Raw genomic sequence first — 17,396 nt, 5'->3', positions numbered from 1 at the left:
CACAGGTAGGACATTTTGTTTTACTTTGAGAACATCTGATTATTACTAAACTGAAGTAGTTGCCATGTGCTTAGTGGAAATCTGAATGTCTTGAACGTTGTGTGTGACTCTTTCGTACCCTCTCCTGCTTTCATTGTGAGGACTTTATCAATTTCATTGACCTTCATCCATCAGGCACATTGTCAACATTTTTTATAGTTCAACATCCTTGATTTGTATTCCAAAAAGATTCCCTTTGAATTTTGAAATACAGCACTGATGGAGGGTCCTGGATGGACGGTCCCCATATCGCCCTTGCTCCACGCCCACTCCTCCAGATTAAATCTCACCCCACCCTCAGGCCCCAAGCGGGGACCTGCCTCTGCCAGGACCACTGACCACAGGCTCGGGGGAACGAGATTTCGGAACCAAAGGTCAGTCCCTGAATCTGCTCCTCCTAAGGACCTAGGGAGTGTAGGCCTCCTGGGACATTCCAGCTCCTCCTTGGGGAAGGGAGGTCCAGTCCTGTCTGAGGACGTCCCCCTCCTTGCTGGCCATGGCTGACATCGGGACCACAGAAGTTATAAGCCCACTCAGAAGGGTCAGTCCCACATTGCCCGTGCCCTACAACACGCACCTCTGTCCTCTTTTCTCCCAATCATGGGCCAGGCCAGCTGCTCCAGGTCAGGTCCACGCTGGGTCCACAGGAGCACAGCACATGAGCCCAGAGCCATCACCTGGGGCCCCGGCACATGACCGGCCAGGTGGGAGCCGCGGAGTCAGCCGCAGAGAGGCTATGCCTTCCCTGCACGTGTCCCAGGGGAACCAGGCTCATGCCAGGGACAACCAGCCCTGACGAGCGCTGTCCTGGGTTTACAAGCTGAGGCAAGATCATGACACGACAACAGAATAGGCCCTAATGACAGTCCTCACAGCCCAAAACACCAACAAGGAAGGAGACATGTGAGCCGTCGGCTGGGACAACACACACCTGAGAGGTATAAAAGCCGACAGAGAGCCGGAGCTCCTCACACACTCACACACACACACTCGCACACACACTCACACCCACTCCCTCCTGCAGCCCCACCGCCCCCGCCATGGCCGCGTCCACCCTGTCCGCCTGCTCCAGCGACCTGAGCTATGGCAGCCGCGTCTGCCTGCCCGGGGCCTCGGACTCCTGCCCCGACTCCCCCTGGCAGGTGGACGACTGCCCAGAGAGCTGCTGCGAGCCCCCGTGCCGCGCCCCGGCCCCCTGCCTGACCCTCCTGTGCGGCCCCTCCTCCCCCTGCCAGGGAGACTGCTGCACCCCTGCGTGCTGCAAGCCCGTCTGCTGCACCCCTGTGTGCTGTAAGCCCGTCTGCTGCACCCCTGCATGCTGCAAGCCCGTCTGCTGCACCCCTGCGTGCTGCAAGCCCGTCTGCTGCACCCCTGTCTGCTGTGAAGACTCCCCCTGCACAACCTCTTCATGCTGCCAGCCGTCCTGCTGCACCTCCTCCCCCTGCCAGGGAGACTGCTGCACCCCTGTGTGCTGCAAGCCCGTGTGCTGCACCCCTGTGTGCTGCAAGCCCGTCTGCTGCACCCCTGTCTGCTGCGAGGACTCCCCCTGCACAACCTCTTCATGCTGCCAGCCGTCCTGCTGCACCTCCTCCCCCTGCCAGGGAGACTGCTGCACCCCTGTGTGCTGCAAGCCCGTCTGCTGCACCCCTGTGTGCTGCAAGCCCGTCTGCTGCACCCCTGTGTGCTGTAAGCCCGTCTGCTGCACCCCTGTGTGCTGCACCCCTGTCTGCTGCAAGGACTCCCCCTGCTCAGCCCCCTCCTGCTGCCAGCCCAGCCCCTGCTGCAGACCCTCCTGCTGTGTGTCCCTGCTCTGCCGCCCCGTGTGCAGGCCCACCTGCTGCACGCCTGTCTGCTGCAAGCTCTTCTCCTGCACCCCTGTGTGCTGCGAGGACTCCCCCTGCACAACCTCTTCATGTTGCCAGCCGTCCTGCTGCACCTCCTCCCCCTGCCAGGAAGACTGCTGCAAGCCCGTCTGCTGCACCTCTGTCTGCTGCGAGGACTCCCCCTGCACAACCTCTTCATGCTGCCAGCCTAGCCCCTGCTGTAGACCCTCCTCCTGCGTGTCCCTGCTCTGCCGCCCCGTGTGCAGGCCCGCCTGCTGCGCCCCTGCCTCCTCCTGCCGGTCCAGCTGCTGCCGCCCTGCCTCCTGCGTATCCCTGCTCTGCCGCCCCGTGTGCCCCCGCCCTGCCTGCTGTGGCCCCGCCTCGGGCCAGTCCTGCTGCTGAGCCTTCCTAGACATCACCCAGGGTCCTCTCCGGGCAGGACGCTGACCTCAAGCCAGCTGTGCCCCCTGTGGCTTGCACAAGCACCAGGGGAAGGAGAGCCCCTCCTCCTGGCCTGGCCGCTTATTCAGAGACCTGGGATGCTCACCACATCTGCCCTGACCCCAGTTGCACAAGGGCACCCAGCGGCACCAGCCCCATGAGCTCTGGGGTGTTCCTTGTCCCCCAGCAGACCTGGCCCCACCCCAGCAGTGACATCACCTCTGGGTCCTAATAAAGCCACCTCTGACTCCTGCCGACCTCCTGTCTTTCTGTGGACACACTAGGGTCAGGGTGAAGGTGGACACTTGGTGCTGGCTTCTGGGAACCCCACAGGCCAGGCCCCCGTGGGCCCTAGGGGACCCCCGGCCCCAGCACGTGGCCCCCGGGTCCATCTCAGAAAAGCTGTCTCTCTAACCAAGACCGAGGTTCGTGGGACACAGTGGACGCCCACCCCCACGCCGTCAGCAGCCACGGGCGCCTGAGCCACACTCCCCCTTGCAGCTCGCTGGCTGCCCACACCCAGCAGCCTCTCCTCTGGCCTGTCCCCACCCCACACCAGGATGAAGAAGCCCCCACCGTGGCTCTCAGGCACGGCCGGCGGGGGTACGGTGCTCACCGACTGAGGACGCCAGCCCCTGTGTGGCCTCCTCCCGGTTGCCTCCTGACCATTTCCTGGATTCCGACACCTGGTCTGATGCTCCCACATCCGCTGTTCCCTAAGACCCGGCCCCCCACCCCCCCACCCCCACTGCACCGGGCCCCTGAGGCCCACATCCCAGGTAAGTGGGAAGATGCCCACGTCTCTGGTGGTGGGGCGGGGGGTGGGGGAGCAGGACTCATACGTACTGACCCCCAGGCTGCCCTTCCCGCACCCCGAGGTCTGCCCGGCCTCTCCAAATGGCCGCTTGGCTTCTGCCTGCCGCCCCTCGGGCTGGGGCTCAGGCCCCCTCCAGGGCGCCCCACGGGACACGCGGTCCGGGATCCCAAGCACACGGACCGAGCAAGTAGGCACGGAGGACAGCCGGCCAGGTGGCTAGGCACGCACAGCGGGCTGAGCTGTCCCATCTCATACGGCTGCCACCCTGCTCCTCCCTGAAACCGCCCCCTAGGACAGGCACCCCCAGAGCTAGAGGCCAAGGTGACACAGGCTGGCCCGCCTTCCTGGTAGCACGGCCAGTTCCCTAGGGAGGGACACAGTGAGGGCCTGAGGCAGCAGAGAGTCTGGCTTTCCTGCTCCCACACGGCCTGAGCCTCCGGGCTCTGCGTCCTCTGGCCACCGCAGGGGGAGCGGATGGCAGCAGAGGGCCCGGGGCTCCCTCCCCCTCCTCTTCTACTTGGTCCTATGCCACTGTCACAGCCAGCGTGGCCCAGCCTGCCCTGGTCCCCCGGGAGCGCGCCAGGGGGAAGTGTCAGCCGCCCTCGGGGACGCCCCACTGCAGTGTCCTTCTGCCCCGTCTGAACCTGGGTCCCAGGCACAGGCTGGAGAAAGAAAGTTCCAAACGTGTTCCCGAGAGTCACAACGTGACCCAGCAGGCCACCTCCCAGCGCCTTCCCTGAAGACGGAGAACAGGTGTGCCGGCAAAATCCGGACACGGCGTTCGAGGCAGCCTGACGCACAGTAACCAAAAGTGGAAACGACCCGAATGTCCACCAGCCGAAGAGGTCACACAAAATGTGGCCGGGCCACGCGACGGAGTCTCATCAGGAGGGAAGCACCGTCCACCCCGGCACGGCTGGGCCTGAGTGCGAGAGCCAGACGAAAAGGCCACGTGTCGTGGGTTCCCATTCATCAGAAATGTCCAGAGTAGGACAATCCAGGGACGGAAAGCGACTGGAGGTTGCTGGGGGCTGGGGAAGGCAGAGGTAGCGACTGGTAACCATCACAGTCCCTACATTTGAGGGGGAGGGGTGGTGAAAAGGCTCCAAAATTAAGGCGTGGAGGTGGCGGCACAAGTCTGCGAACACAACAAAACCACGGACCATGCACCCGGAGTAGGTGAACACGGCGGCAGGTGAGCCACATATATAGAAGAAGTCTGTCAAGAACACAAAGCCTCAGGGTGCCTGGGGGCTCAGTCAGTTCAGGGTCAGACTCTTGATTGCCGCTCAGGTCCCAATCCCACGGTTCGTGAGTTCAAGCCCCACGTGGAGATCTGCACTGGCAGCGTGGAGCCTGCTTGGGATTCTCTCTCCCTCTCTCTCTCTCTCTTTCTCCCCTCCTCACACGCGCTCACTCACTCTCTCTCTCTCAAAATAAATAAATAAATAAACTTAAAACACACACGCACAAAACCTCGTTCCATTTCCAGTTTGGACCGGTTTGCTGACGAACGCTGCCATTTCCCCTGCATCCAAATGAGAATCAGTGAGTCCCGGGCAGGGAGAGAAAACCGAGGAGGGCCACCCAGGGACCAAACCCTTAAAAGGTCTTCTGGGAAAGTCTGAGCGGAAAGCGCAGGTTGACTCTAAACCTCGACAGGAAGTACGGCAGGTGTCAGCAGACTGTCGCAGCTTTCCTCCGAGGACCTGGAGCAGCCCGAGGTGGGGGCGTCAGGGGCTGACCTGACTGTGTGTGACCCCTGGGCCAGGGACTCCTGGATTGCAGCCCTGCATCGCGCGGCCCCGGTGCGTCCAGCTGACGCAGAGCAGTGGCGGGAGAGGAACCACACGGGGCGGGGTGGCCTGGAGGCTCCCATCCCGGTTGAGGGTTGGAGAGAAACACGCAGCACTCTTAGAAACTTCCGGAAGATAGGACACTCCCTCCGCTCCTCAGAGCCCCAGCCGTCAGCTCTGCACGAAGAAGGAGACGTTTGCTTGTGCAGAGCACATACCGCCAACGAATACCCAGCTCTCCAGAGCCTCGCGTAAACACGGGAACACCGAAGGTCTCCAAACACGTAAGGAAAGCTAAGTGTGGAAGAGAAGCAAATCACTTCCTAAAGTAAGAACAGGATGCTTATGAAAGACAGAAAGACAGACAGACAGACTGACGGACGGAGGGAGGGAAGGAGGGAAGAAGGACGGAAATACTTGGGACTTCTTGGAAGCTAAAAGCACGACACTCCAGATAAAAGGAGACATGAGAGTGTGTGCAGTAGAGCGTGTGGGTAAAAGCTAATTCTGGAAGGATCTGCACAGAACGCGATACAGAAGGACAGAGCGAGGAAGGTCCAAAGAGCTCAGGACACGAGGAGGGCAAACGCAGCCGGCCAGCATCCGTGGCCCCGAGCAGAGCGGAAGGGGAAGGATCGAACCCCCGTCACGGAAGAAAGTCATGGCATAAAAGTTGCACAAACGCGCCTGGAGCCAGAAGACGCTGTGAGCAGCAAGATGAAACGAGGCGATGAAAACATTACGGTAATCCAAGGTGGCAGGGGCCAGGAGGGGGACGTTTCTACAAGGTTCTAGCAAGAGAAAAGACTAGAAAATAGAGGAACCTCTGGCCCTGCCCCACTCACCACAGAGGACGGCTTTTAAACAACAGGAGCCCGGAAAGTTCACTGCCCATGAACCTCCCAAACTTCTGCTCAGCGATCTCCGGCAAGACGGAAATGGCCCAGGCTCTTCACGTGTCCACAGAACGTTCACGGACACTATCTGTGCCTGGGACCCAGAGGGAATCCCGAGGCACCTGCCGTGACACCACCATCCGTCACCTCCGAAGCAGAAACTCACCCGCCTGCAGTCTGTCGAGCCTTTCCTAGGGAGGCCTGGCCTTGTGGTTGTAGGACAGTCCCGAAAACACAGTAGCCTAAACAAGAGCATGTGCAACAGTATTACTGACAAAGCCTCACCTCCCCTGGTGCGTGGCTTCCGGGACAGAGGTTAAGTGTTCCCCTCAACACTCTAGAAAAAAATACTTGAAAAAACGAAAATTTTTTAAATTTATTTTTTAATGTTTATTTTTGAGAGAGAGAGAGAGAGTGTGTGAGTGTGCGTGGGGGACAGAGAGAGAGGGAGACACAGTCTTAAGTGGGCTCCAGGCTCTGAGCTGTCAGCACAGAGCCCGTACGCGGGGCTTGAACTCAAACAGTGAGATCAGACCTGAGCTGACACTTAACCAACTGAGCCACACAGGTGTCCCTCAAAAAACAAATTAAGAAAGAGTAGGAGTGGCTCAGTCGGTTGAGTGTCTGACTCTTGATTTGGGCTCAGGTCATGATCCCAGGGTCGTGAGATCGAGCCCATGTCAGGCTCTGCACTGACAGTACAGAGCCTGCTTGAGGTTCTCTCTCCCTCTCTCTCTGTCCCTCCCCTGCTTGTGCCCTTGCTCTCTCTCCCTAAAATAAACATGAAAACAAATTTTAATAAAAGTATCAGTAAAATGTTACAAGTTCTGGCAAGTTTACTAACAATAAACTTTAAAATGGACAGAAAAATACGCTCACCGATTCAGAGATATTTGTTTCTAAGCATAAAAAAAGTAGTATATGAGTATATTTATCCTAAAATTAGAAAATGTAAATGAAGGGGTGCCTGGGGGGCTCAGTTAGTTAAGCGTCCGACTTCGGCTCAGGTCAGGATCTCATGATTCGTAAGTTGAAGCCCCACGTCGGGCTCTGTGCTGACAGCTCAGAGCCTGGAGCCGCTTCAGATTCTGTGTCTCCCTCACTCTCTGCCCCTCCTCCCCCTTCTCTCTCCCTCTCTCTCAAAAATAAACAAACATTAAAAAAAGAAAATGTAAATGAAATATACCAAGTTCTAGAAATTATAAGTTGCCTGTATTGACTAACAAGATGAAAATTGTAATACAATGATATCCAAAGAAGATCTTGAAAAGATATGTAAAGGTCTGATCTTCAAAAGGCATAGACTCGGTAAGGTTGCCTACTGCCAGCCTTCAACACAGAGGCCTTTCCTGTTACATTCACAACATTGCAGAGCTTAGAAAAAGCCAGAAGTCTTCTGGGTTTATTTAACACGCCTGGTAAAACTCTGATGCCAAAACCTCTCTCTAGAGGGAGGGAGACAGAGAAACTGACTGTAACCCAGGCTCACCTAAGAATACAAAGTAAGAAATTCCAAAGTGTTAGCTCATCCAATACGGAGCTGCCCGACAAGAGTAAAAAGTCGAGTCAATGTCCGAATGCAAGTTAGAAATATGATCAACGATGCTGGAGAGTGGGAGCAGAAAAGCCGTTAGAATTCCTCCCAACAGATGAACACATACACACACACAATCTGACTCATTCTTTACTCAAAAGCCCAAAGCAAAACTCTTGGCAAACTGGGAAGACAAAGAAACCACGTAAGTTCAACCAAATTCCACCACAAAGCCATGAACGTCGGCCTGGCCACACGCTCCATCACGCACTCTGGTTCCCCCCTGGAGTGAGGCAAGAGGGTCTGCTGCCAGGGGCTCGGGCTGTACCAGGCATCCCAGCTGGTGCCATGACAGCAAAATAAACAGAACGCATGCGCTTGGAAAGGAAGACACGAAACGTGAATCCCTTGCCACTGACGTGGCTGTCTGCGACACAGCCTTCTGGACTCTCGCTCACTGCTGGCGCCTCCGTGCCTGCGAGCCAGGACCCAGCTCGCTGCCCTTCTGTCCCCGCTCAGATGCCCAGAGCTTTTCTTCCTGTTTTCAGAAATCATGTGATCGTTCGATCTCCCACTGACCCTGGCCTGCCGGCACCAGCCTGAGGCCCCCGACCCACAGTGGCCTGTCTCAGAGAGGGGTCCGGACCTGGGTCAGGGCGCCGGCAACCCTCAGGAGGTGTGGTTGAAGTAGGGGCAGTTGAATGATGCTGTGACCGTCCAGAGAAGGGAGAAGCAGGCAGTGTATGGGCCAAGGGAAAGGGCATCACACACAGGGACGTGGGCCACAAATCAGAGGCAGAAGAGGAGGATGAGCCCCAACACCTGCTAGACTGAGCCGGACCCCAGAGGCAGCTGTGGGCAGATTAGAAGTCATCAAACCGGCACCAGGGCCTGTCCCCAAAGCCAGCGTCAGCCTCCCCCGACTCCACTGGCTTCAAGCCCGCGTTCCCTCCCCATTCCCACTCACAAAACCCCAGGCTTTGGGGGCCAGGCCTGGGGGCTTGACCAGGGGGCATGAGAGATGTATCCGGAATTGTGGGCTCTTGAACTTCCCACCCACCATTGAATGGTTCACTTCTCCAGCATTTTTGCATCTGTGAAAGTGGGTCCCCGAGGGGCACTTCACACAGTGGCTGACCTCGGAAGCTGCCCACCGTGACTGTGTGTGTCTACACAGGAAAGCACCGGAACACCCTGTAGTACCAGGTGGTTATTCGTATTTCCCATAGCAACACTGCATTCTTCCGTTCAGGGGAGTGGATTAAATGCATGGTTCTCCCACAACCCCTAGAAGGCCTACAGAAAGGATATCTCAAACATTATAAGGAAAACTAAATCAAAATAGTATAAAAGCAAGAAGGAAGCTCGGGATTTTTTTATGTTTGTAGAAAAGAGACGCAGATGGAAACATTTGTATATAAATTGGAACAGGACCTCAATGCCCCAGAAGTTTTTCATTCATAAAATCAAATGAACTGACACCATTGAGCAGGCCTTGCCTGATGTCCAATGAAATAGACGTGTAAGACTCGGTGGAAAGCATGGAGACACCTGTACCGTAATCAGAGTTGTGGAGAACACATCTCCTTCACATCACAAGATGAAATCAAGCTGCTATGAACAAGAAATAATCAGGTGATGATGTTTGAAAACTGTAAGCTTGTAAATAATGCCAAATAATAGGCTAGAAATGGCTAAAGACTGAAACGTGGTCCAAAACATAAAACCAAGAGAGTCAAGAGGGCAAATGACAAACATAAGGAAAATGAGAGAAAAGTTGAGAGATAGAAAGGCTGGTTCCAGGGGTGCCTGTGTGGCTCAGTCAGTTAAGCGTCCAACTTTGGCTCAGGTCACGATCTCCTGGTTCACAAGTTTGAGCCTGTGTCAGGCTCTGCGTTGACAACTCAGAGCCTGGAGCATATTTTTGATTGTGTGTGTGTGTGTGTGTGTGTGTGTGTGTGTGTGTGTCTCTATCTCTCTCTTTCCCTCCCCTGCTCATTTTTTGTCTCTATCTCTCTCAAAAATTAATAAACATTAAAAATTTTTTTTAAATGGCTGGTTCCAGAAGGTCTGATGTCTAACTGGAGCACAAAAAGAGAGACAAGGAAAGATGAGATATTTTTTTCAGTTGTACACAAACATTTCCTGAAGTGAGCCTTCGCACTGAAATGCTCGATGAGTTCCAACCATACAAAGTTCAGAACTACAATAAAAAGAAAACCAAGTGCTCCTCAAGTATAAAACAAAAGAGAGAGATAAAAGGTGAATAAACAATGGCAGCACAAGAGAATGGAAACGTACCTTTGAGGCTTTCAGGAAACAAGCAGTTAAAAATCTGAATTCTATACCCAGCCAAACTATCATAAATTGCTGCATTTCAGACATGAAAAAAGTCCTAAAATATAAAACCGACCACCACATATAAAAATGTTTTTGATCTTCTAACATAGCCAAATGAAAATGGAAAAAAGAAGTCCAGAATGTATCTTGAAATGTAACAAGGGGCCTCTGAGTTAGTCATGGAGGACGAAGAGGAGCTGAGACTGAGCCTGTCTGGGGGCATGGAAACACTGCTCCTGACACAGGCACAGGGTGGGTACTTAGCTTTCTATGAGCCAGTCCTCTGCATTTTATAAGGTGAGTTGCACTTTATCAGACTTCAAAGGAATTTTAAAATATTTAAAGCAGTTCCAAACAGGGGAGCTGTAACCAGAATTCATCACTTTGGAGAAGGGCTCCCCTCTAACCTCACTCAGCAAAACCTGCCTCAAATATTTTCCACAAGTTTTCTGGAACCAAACAATGAACATGTGGGAAAACAGAGTCCTGCAACAGACTCACAAGACGACTGAGTAAAATCCAATCGTAGAAAATAAAGCAGCGCTAATGAGGGCTTACCCTGCAAGTAGCTCTCAGACCAACAAGGAAGGAGGCGTGTGAGCCGTCGGCTGGGACAACACGCAGCCGGGAGGTATAAAAGCCGACAGACAGCCGGAGCTCCTCACACACTCACACACACACACACACACACACACACACACACTCCCTCCTGCAGCCCCACCGCCCCTGCCATGGCCGCGTCCACCCTGTCCGTCTGCTCTAGCGACCTGAGCTATGGCAGCCGCATCTGCCTGCCCGGGGCCTCGGACTCCTGCCCCGACTCCTCCTGGCAGGTGGACGACTGCCCAGAGAGCTGCTGCGAGCCCCCGTGCCGCGCCCCGGCCCCCTGCCTGACCCTCCTGTGCGGGCCCTCCTCCCCCTGCCGGGGAGACTGCTGCACCCCTGCGTGCTGCAAGTCTGTCTGCTGCACCCCTGTGTGCTGCAAGCCCGCCTGCTGCACCCCTGTGTGCTGCGAGGACTCCCCCTGCACAACCTCTCCATGCTGCCAGCCGTCCTGCTGCACCTCCTCCCCCTGTCAGGAAGACTGCTGCACCCCTGTGTGCTGTAAGCCCGTCTGCTGCACCCCTGTCTGCTGCAAGCCCGTCTGCTGCACCCCTGTGTGCTGTGAGGACTCCCCCTGCACAACCTCTTCATGTTGCCAGCCCAGCCCCTGCTGCAGACCTTCCTCCTGCGTGTCCCTGCTCTGCCGCCCCGTGTGCAGGCCCGCCTGCTGCACCCCTGTGTGCTGTAAGCCCGTCTGCTGCACCCCTGTCTGCTGCAAGCCCGTCTGCTGCACCCCTGTCTGCTGTGAGGACTCCCCCTGCACAACCTCTTCATGCTGCCAGCCGTCCTGCTGCACCTCCTCCCCCTGCCAGGAAGACTGCTGCACCCCTGTGTGCTGCAAGCCCGTCTGCTGCACCCCTGTGTGCTGCGAGGACTCCCCCTGCTCAGCCCCCTCCTGCTGCCAGCCCAGCCCCTGCTGCAGACCCTCCTCCTGCGTGTCTCTGCTCTGCCGCCCCGTGTGCAGGCCCGCCTGCTGCACCCCTGCCTCCTCCTGCTGCCGCCCATCCTCCTGCGTGTCCTTGCTCTGCAGCCCCGTGTGCAGGCCCACCTGCTGCACCCCTGTCTGCTGCAAGCCCGTCTGCTGCACCCCTGTCTGCTGTGAGGACTCCCTGTGCTCAGCCCCCTCCTGCTGCCAGCCCAGCCCCTGCTGCAGACCCTCCTCTAGTGTGTCCCTGCTCTGCCGCCCCGCGTTCCCCCGCCCTGCCTGCTGCGGCCCTGTCTCGGGCCAGCCCTGCTGCTGACCGGCTCCAGCTTCTGCCTCTAGAAGACCTTCTGCCATCTTTGCTCCAGAGCGTAGACGTCCTCTCTCAGGAGCCCCGGAACCGCTCTGGGGGCGCCAGGACACCCCCTGCCCCTCGGTGGACGCACGGCTGCTGCCTTCTGGGGATCCGGACATGCCCGGCTTCCCTTTCTGCAAAGACAGGTCCCTCAACGGGGGGGTGGGGGGGGGCTGCTGCACCCTGGAGCCCTCCCCTGCAGGGCTGGTTGCTCGCATTCCGGGTGACAAAGGCCACTGCTATCATCAATAAAATGTCTGGATCATGAAACAGAGATGGCTGTGTTGTTCCCTCTCCTCTGAGCCCAGAGACCACGCCAAAGTGGGCAGCGTTTGCTCTGCCTGGTGGAAGCAAGCGACAAAGACGTAGCCTCCAAGTCCAAGTTCAAAGCCCCCGAAAGAGGAGATCTGCACACATACTCCACTTCCCTTCCCACCCCGCGGCCCCACCCTCCTCCCGGGGAAGAGCCAGGCCTTCCCCGGGCTGGGCCCGGCACGTGAGTGCGGCTGCAGAAGCCTCGCACCCTGAGTGGGCCTCGGGCCCTGCCCACGCCTGGCCCCCTGCCCATGCAGGTTAAAGGTGAGCTGGGGGCAGCACGACCCTACCTGGTGGGAACCCGAGGGCCCAGTAACACCGCACTGACGCCCTTGGAGAGAGGCGTCCACACGAAGGAACGCCTGCGTGCTGGTCTGGGCACGAGAGCTGACGCTCTGAGCACCAGAAGATTCCCGCGGGCCCCAGGAGGGGTGCAGGGGTCGGTTCAGGCATCACGCATTCTGCTCGAGGTTTCAAGGCCTGATTGAGGAGACAGGGAGCAAAACGCTGCCTTGTGAACCAATCCTCGGGACAGTGGAAGAGGACGAGCCTGCAGTCTCAGTGGACCACTAGCACTAGAGAGGGTCAGCGAGCACCGGCCAGACCCACCAGGTCAGCATCAGGCTCCCTATTTGTCCCTTGTGCCAGGGACAGACGGAAGAGGCCCTCGGGAGCAGAACAGCAGAGGCCGGCAGCCGGGAGCGGGAGGTACCTCCTCGCAGAGGCTGGCTCTCCCCACCCCCCTCCCAGGGAAGCAGAGACAGAGCAAAATCCCCAGGGGCCTGTGAAGAGAAAGGGGCTGGATTGTTACCTGCCTTGACTCCTAAATCCCTCAGTTTCCCCACATTTATTCAAAACCTGTGCCCGTTCCTCGTCCATTTGAATTTTAAGAAAAATTCCACCGTCTGCACAGATAGACGGGCAGATTGGATTCCTCACAGCACAGAGTGAGAGACGTGAGGAAGTTCCGCCTCATCGGGAACCAAAAAGAGTGCAGCGCACGGATGTTGACTTACGTGGAAACCGGCAACCCACAACGCACATCGGTGCCAGGATAGTGCATGGGAGGGAGGGGCAGGGCCCCTGCAGGACGTGCCCCCGCCCCCACTCCTGCCCCGTGGCACAAGAACATCCAGGACTTTCTGACGGCTCCCCGGGAAAGTCGGTCACAGCTGCAGAAGGCGTGGCCGGCCACCCTGAAGCCAAGCTGCTCCTGGCTGGGGCGTCTACATGGTCAGCTGGACTGCTCCCAGATGGGGCATCTACATGGTCAGCCAGACTCCTCACAGAGGGGCGTCTACACAGTCAGTAGGACTAGACTGTTCCCAGATGGGGCATCTACATAGCCAGACTGCTCCCAGATAGACATCTACGTGGTCAATCAGACTAGACTGCTCACATTCAGGGTATCTACACGGTCAGCCGGACTAGACTGCTCCCAGATGGGGCATCTATACGGTCAGCCAGACTGCTCCCAGATGGGGCGTCTACACAGTCAGCCAGACAGCTCTCAGACAGAAGTCTACACCGTCAGCGGGACGACTCCCAGCTAGAGCGTCTACAGAGTCAGCGGGCGACCGCTGCCCAGGAGAGAACGAGTCGGAGGTGATGGCTGTCGTTACCGTTGGAAGCTTCTTGAACGCCGTTCACGGTGCAGCATGTTCTGGGACCCTCCAGGTCTCGGGGGAGCCCGTCTGTGGGCAACTCCCGACCCCAGACACCCCGTCACCCGTCAGGCCCGAGACCAGGACGGTCGCCCCCTCCGAGGCGTCACTGAGGAGACTGGGAGGGCCTCCCCGCTGCCTGGTGGGTGGGCCCGTGGCCCCGGGGTCCCGGAGGGAGGGTGTGTGCAAGACGAGGGCCTGACGCAACGACTGAACACCTGTGACGGTGAGACAGTGGCTGGCGGTGGGGTCCGAATGGGACCAAGGACGAGGAAGGGCTGCGAATGGCCGGTGCTCTGAGAGCCGCTCCTGAATTTCACATCCTCTATTATCCCGTGACCTCATGATAAGGGAAGTTTCCAGATATGTGTCCATGGCAGGAAGGACCCCCCTTGATGGTGTTCATCTTACACTATTTCTCGGTTCCCAAACAGCTTCCCCCCGGCACCCTGGTGTGCCTCGGCTTCCTTGTGCCGACGACCACGCCCTCTCTGTGCGTCTCCTGCCTGTCCCCGGGATGACACGGGCCCGCCCGGCTACTCCAGGGCGTCTCCGGTTGCGAGACCCTCCGTGTACCCCGTCTGGGAAGCCGCCTCGCCTGTAGGGCTGCAGTCGCTGATTCCGGGCATGGGGACGCGGACATCTCTGGGGCCCACGGAAGTTACCCACAAAGCCCTGTGCCCCCGGACGTTTGCAGGAGGAGCTGTACTCTGTATGGAGCGGACAGTTTTAATGGTTAGACCGGGGTGGGCTCGCATAGTAATTGCCGAGCGGGGGACTTTTAACCTCACAAAGTCAGAGGGTCACCCTGGGTCCCGCCCAGAGCTGAGTGAGAACTGACCTCACGTTCAAGGGACACAGGAAGCCCTGGGGGCCCGTCGGGCTGAGCTAGGAGTGCCCACGCGCCAAGGGGCCGCCTTTGAGTGGTCAGTCCCCCGGGCACAGCCATCTGGTCCCCTGTGGCTTCTCTGCAGAAGGAGCTTTCCAGAAGCCTGGGAGCGAGTCCTGGAGGAAGCAGTTTGAGGAAAGCACTAAGGAGAGACAGCACACGCTCGGGTGGGCTTCACATGCACTCTGGGATTTATTAGAGCTCAGTGCTGGCGGCTGCAGAGGCTGGGCACTTGCACCAGCCAGGGTGGGTGCCGTGTGGACGACCCGGGCTGGGGTCGGGGGACGGGGGTGACTCTGTCCGCTTGGTTAGTGGGGATCAGGCGGCTTTGCTGTAAGATGGTCTAGTCAGGTCCAGAAGGTCTCAGGTGGACGAGGTCTGCCTGCCGGGAGTTCAGACAGCAGCTACTTCTGGCCCCACGGAGGAGGGGTCCTAGGAGGCCACGGGCTAGCCACAGTTAGGGGTGCCGCAGGGAACAGGCCTGAGGACCAGGGTGGGGCAGGAGGGCCGGCAGCACCCGGAGGACTGGCAGGAGGGGGTCACACACACAATGGGCTTGCAGCTCACAGGCAGGTACACAACAGGCTTGCAGCTCACGGGCACGCGGCAAGACGTCTGGCAGGAGCTGGGCACATAGCAGGATGCCTGGCAGGAGCTGGGCACGTAGCAGGACGCCTGGCAGGAGCTGGGCACATAGCAGGCTGTCTGGCAGGAGCTGGGCACGTAGCAGGACGCCTGGCAGGAGCTGGGCACGTAGCAGGACGCCTGGCAGGAGCTGGGCACACGGCAGGCCGGCTGGCAGCCAGTGGAGCCGCTGGTGTGGCACATGGCGATGTAGGGCTGGAGTGGAGTCAGGGTGGAAAACGGGGCCGGTCTGGAGCCTCCTTCCCCAGGCGGCTTTTATACCCAGGCTGTGGCGTCCTGGCAACAAGCCACACGGGCGCCCTCCTCCTGGTTGCCTGCTTGTTTTCTTCCTCTTCCTCCTGTGTGCGTCTCTTCCTGGAGGTTCTGCTGGAAGTGACTCAGTTCGGGAAACTCTGTCTCAGCCCCCAGGCTCACTGTGACCCAGCGGCCCTGCGATTTCTGGATTCAGACCCCAGGTTGGATGGCCAAGGACCGTCAGCAGGGACAGGGGACTCCACATCAGGACGTTCAAGGTCCTCCCCAAGTTTATACACCCTGCCCTCTGTCCACACAAGTACCATCCAAGTCACCAGACCTGGGGCAGGGGGGTGGGGGCGGTGCCCCCGTTTTGATTTGGAAACTCAGTGACCTACAAGGCCTTCCCCCCTGGCCAGGGCCAAGCGGCTGGGCTCCTCATCGGGGAGAGCTGTGGCCACGTTATTGCAAGAATAACAATGAGGGAGTCCCAGCTTTGTGCCGGGTGTTGTGCTAAGCATCTCACGTGGATCGTCTCATAACTGATTAGTTATCGGTCCCTGCCACCATTCGAGGGGCAGGTGTGCCCCACTTACACGGATGTGCAATCAGGTTCGGAAGGATTCCGTGCTGTGTGCGCGTTCTCACTGGGGCGGCCAAGCAGCAGGAATTGGAAGCTGCTGGGTTTCACTCTGGAGTCTGTGGTCCTCACCATTGGGCCAAATCATGCTGGGGCTTTGGGGGTTTTCTGAGTTTCTTGGAGCTGTTAGGTAGAATTTTTTTAATAGATCAAACTTGGGTATTTTGTCCATTATTCAAAACATTCTTGTGCTTCAGTATCATTCTCTTCTCCTTCTTGTGTTGAACTTGCTTGTTGTTCGACTTCCCGATATTGTCCCAGGGACCCTCTTCGTTTTTCATAATTCTGTTCTCTCTTCTTCGGATTGGATGATTCCTCCCGACGTGTCTTCAAGTTGACATTGTCCTTCTTCTTCTGTCGGCCCAGGACTGGGATGGCTGGACCCCCAGATGTACGGTCTGAACCCGTCCGCCCGCACCTAAAGACGAGCGTCCACGCCGCGCTCGTCCACGCTTCCCGCTGCTCCTGGAGCATGCCCATCCTGCAGCAGTGTCGTTAACACTCCCACGGCTGCCTCTGCTTGCAACACCGCCTCCCGACCCCTCCGCATCTCCCAGGAGCCAGCTCAGCGTCGCCTCCACACAGAGGCCCCCAACCACCCACCAACACCCCATTACTCTCTACCTGCTGAGCCTGCTTTCCTTTCTGGGACTCGGCCCTCTCTGTAATTATTTCAGGCATTGATTTGTACGCATTCATGTATCCATTGCCCCGGAAGGCCCATGAGGCTAGGACATCTCTATAGCCAGCACAAAGTATATGTCTGTTGCACAAACAAATCGATGATTACATAGATGACGGTAAGGCAGAAGCTGGTCACCTTTCTATAAATGGAAGACAGTAAATGTTTCAGCCTTGCAGTGACGTGGTCTGTCTCATAACCACTTCACATTACAGCGCAAGCCCTCGACGGCACGTAAGCAAACGAGCATGGCCGTTTCCAATAAAACTTTATTTGCCAAACAGGCAGCAGGCCGCCTTTGTCCCACAGACTTCTCTGCTCCCCAGTTTGCAGATCCCTACTTTAATGTTTTCCCATGCAAAATAAAAGCTCAAAACGCATTATTGCCCCAAAGCCTCCACTGACAGCAAAAAGGAATAAAGGCTACGGTGCTGAGTCGAACCGGTGGCACTCCGGGCACAGTAGCAGCCTGGAGAAGTAACAAGGACCCCAAGTAAAGTCGAACCAGGATGTCCTGTTTACAGAAGAAGAAACTGGCCTCTAAGCTAAACTTAATTTACAGCGGCGCATCACCCGGGGGAGGGCGTCTCAGGACAAGAGGGTGTTGGGGAAACGTGATGGAAAAAGCTATGAGGAAGTCCACAGCTGTGCCTCTGGGCGGCCAGGACACCCACGGCCCGGTATAAAGGCGGCCCAGGCAAGGAGCCTCCAGACGTCCCCGCCCTCCTCCCTCCCGGACACCGGCCGAGCCCCACGCCAAC

General features: G+C 57.6%; 3 protein-coding genes across 5 annotated transcripts; 2 read left to right on the top strand and 1 right to left on the bottom strand.

Annotated features, from left to right (window-relative positions):
• Positions 1–1,079: 1,079 nt before the first annotated feature.
• LOC122198571 (keratin-associated protein 10-8-like) lies at positions 1,080–2,264 on the top strand. Of its 2 annotated transcripts, XM_042903273.1 has the most exons (2): positions 1,080–1,890; positions 2,131–2,264. In XM_042903273.1, the coding sequence occupies exons 1-2, from the start codon at positions 1,080–1,082 to the stop codon at positions 2,262–2,264; spliced, it is 945 nt and encodes a 314-aa protein (XP_042759207.1). The 2 variants fall into 2 exon arrangements, with proteins under 2 accessions (XP_042759207.1, XP_042759206.1); XM_042903272.1 differs by having other exon boundaries at positions 1,080–2,264.
• An 8,153-nt stretch (positions 2,265–10,417) lies between these two features.
• Positions 10,418–11,530, top strand: LOC122198577 (keratin-associated protein 10-7-like). The gene is made up of 2 exons (XM_042903279.1): positions 10,418–11,350; positions 11,426–11,530. Exons 1-2 carry the CDS (start codon positions 10,418–10,420, stop codon positions 11,528–11,530), a joined length of 1,038 nt encoding a protein of 345 aa, XP_042759213.1.
• A 3,286-nt stretch (positions 11,531–14,816) lies between these two features.
• On the bottom strand, positions 14,817–15,262 carry LOC122198590 (keratin-associated protein 12-1-like). Of its 2 annotated transcripts, XM_042903297.1 has the most exons (2): positions 15,110–15,262; positions 14,817–15,019 (listed from the first exon to the last, which is right to left on the bottom strand). In XM_042903297.1, exons 1-2 carry the CDS (start codon positions 15,260–15,262, stop codon positions 14,882–14,884), a joined length of 291 nt encoding a protein of 96 aa, XP_042759231.1. In that variant the 3' UTR covers positions 14,817–14,881. The 2 variants fall into 2 exon arrangements, with proteins under 2 accessions (XP_042759231.1, XP_042759230.1); XM_042903296.1 differs by having other exon boundaries at positions 14,817–15,262.
• Positions 15,263–17,396: the final 2,134 nt, after the last annotated feature.

This window comes from Panthera leo, chromosome C2 (assembly GCF_018350215.1).
Source record: "Panthera leo isolate Ple1 chromosome C2, P.leo_Ple1_pat1.1, whole genome shotgun sequence".
Lineage (NCBI taxonomy): Eukaryota > Metazoa > Chordata > Mammalia > Carnivora > Felidae > Panthera > Panthera leo.
This window is presented reverse-complemented; position numbering and strand designations above follow the sequence as displayed.

Excerpts from the sequence above, each read along its gene's own strand:
- LOC122198571 (XM_042903272.1), top strand. The coding sequence starts at position 1,080 with ATGGCCGCGTCCACCCTGTCCGCCTGCTCCAGCGACCTGAGCTATGGC.
- LOC122198577 (XM_042903279.1), top strand. The coding sequence starts at position 10,418 with ATGGCCGCGTCCACCCTGTCCGTCTGCTCTAGCGACCTGAGCTATGGC. Across the intron at positions 11,351-11,425 it reads GGCCCACCTGCTGCACCCCT|CCCAGCCCCTGCTGCAGACC; the intron begins GTCTGCTGCAAG and ends TCCTGCTGCCAG.
- LOC122198590 (XM_042903296.1), bottom strand. The coding sequence starts at position 15,262 with ATGTGCCACACCAGCGGCTCCACTGGCTGCCAGCCGGCCTGCCGTGTG.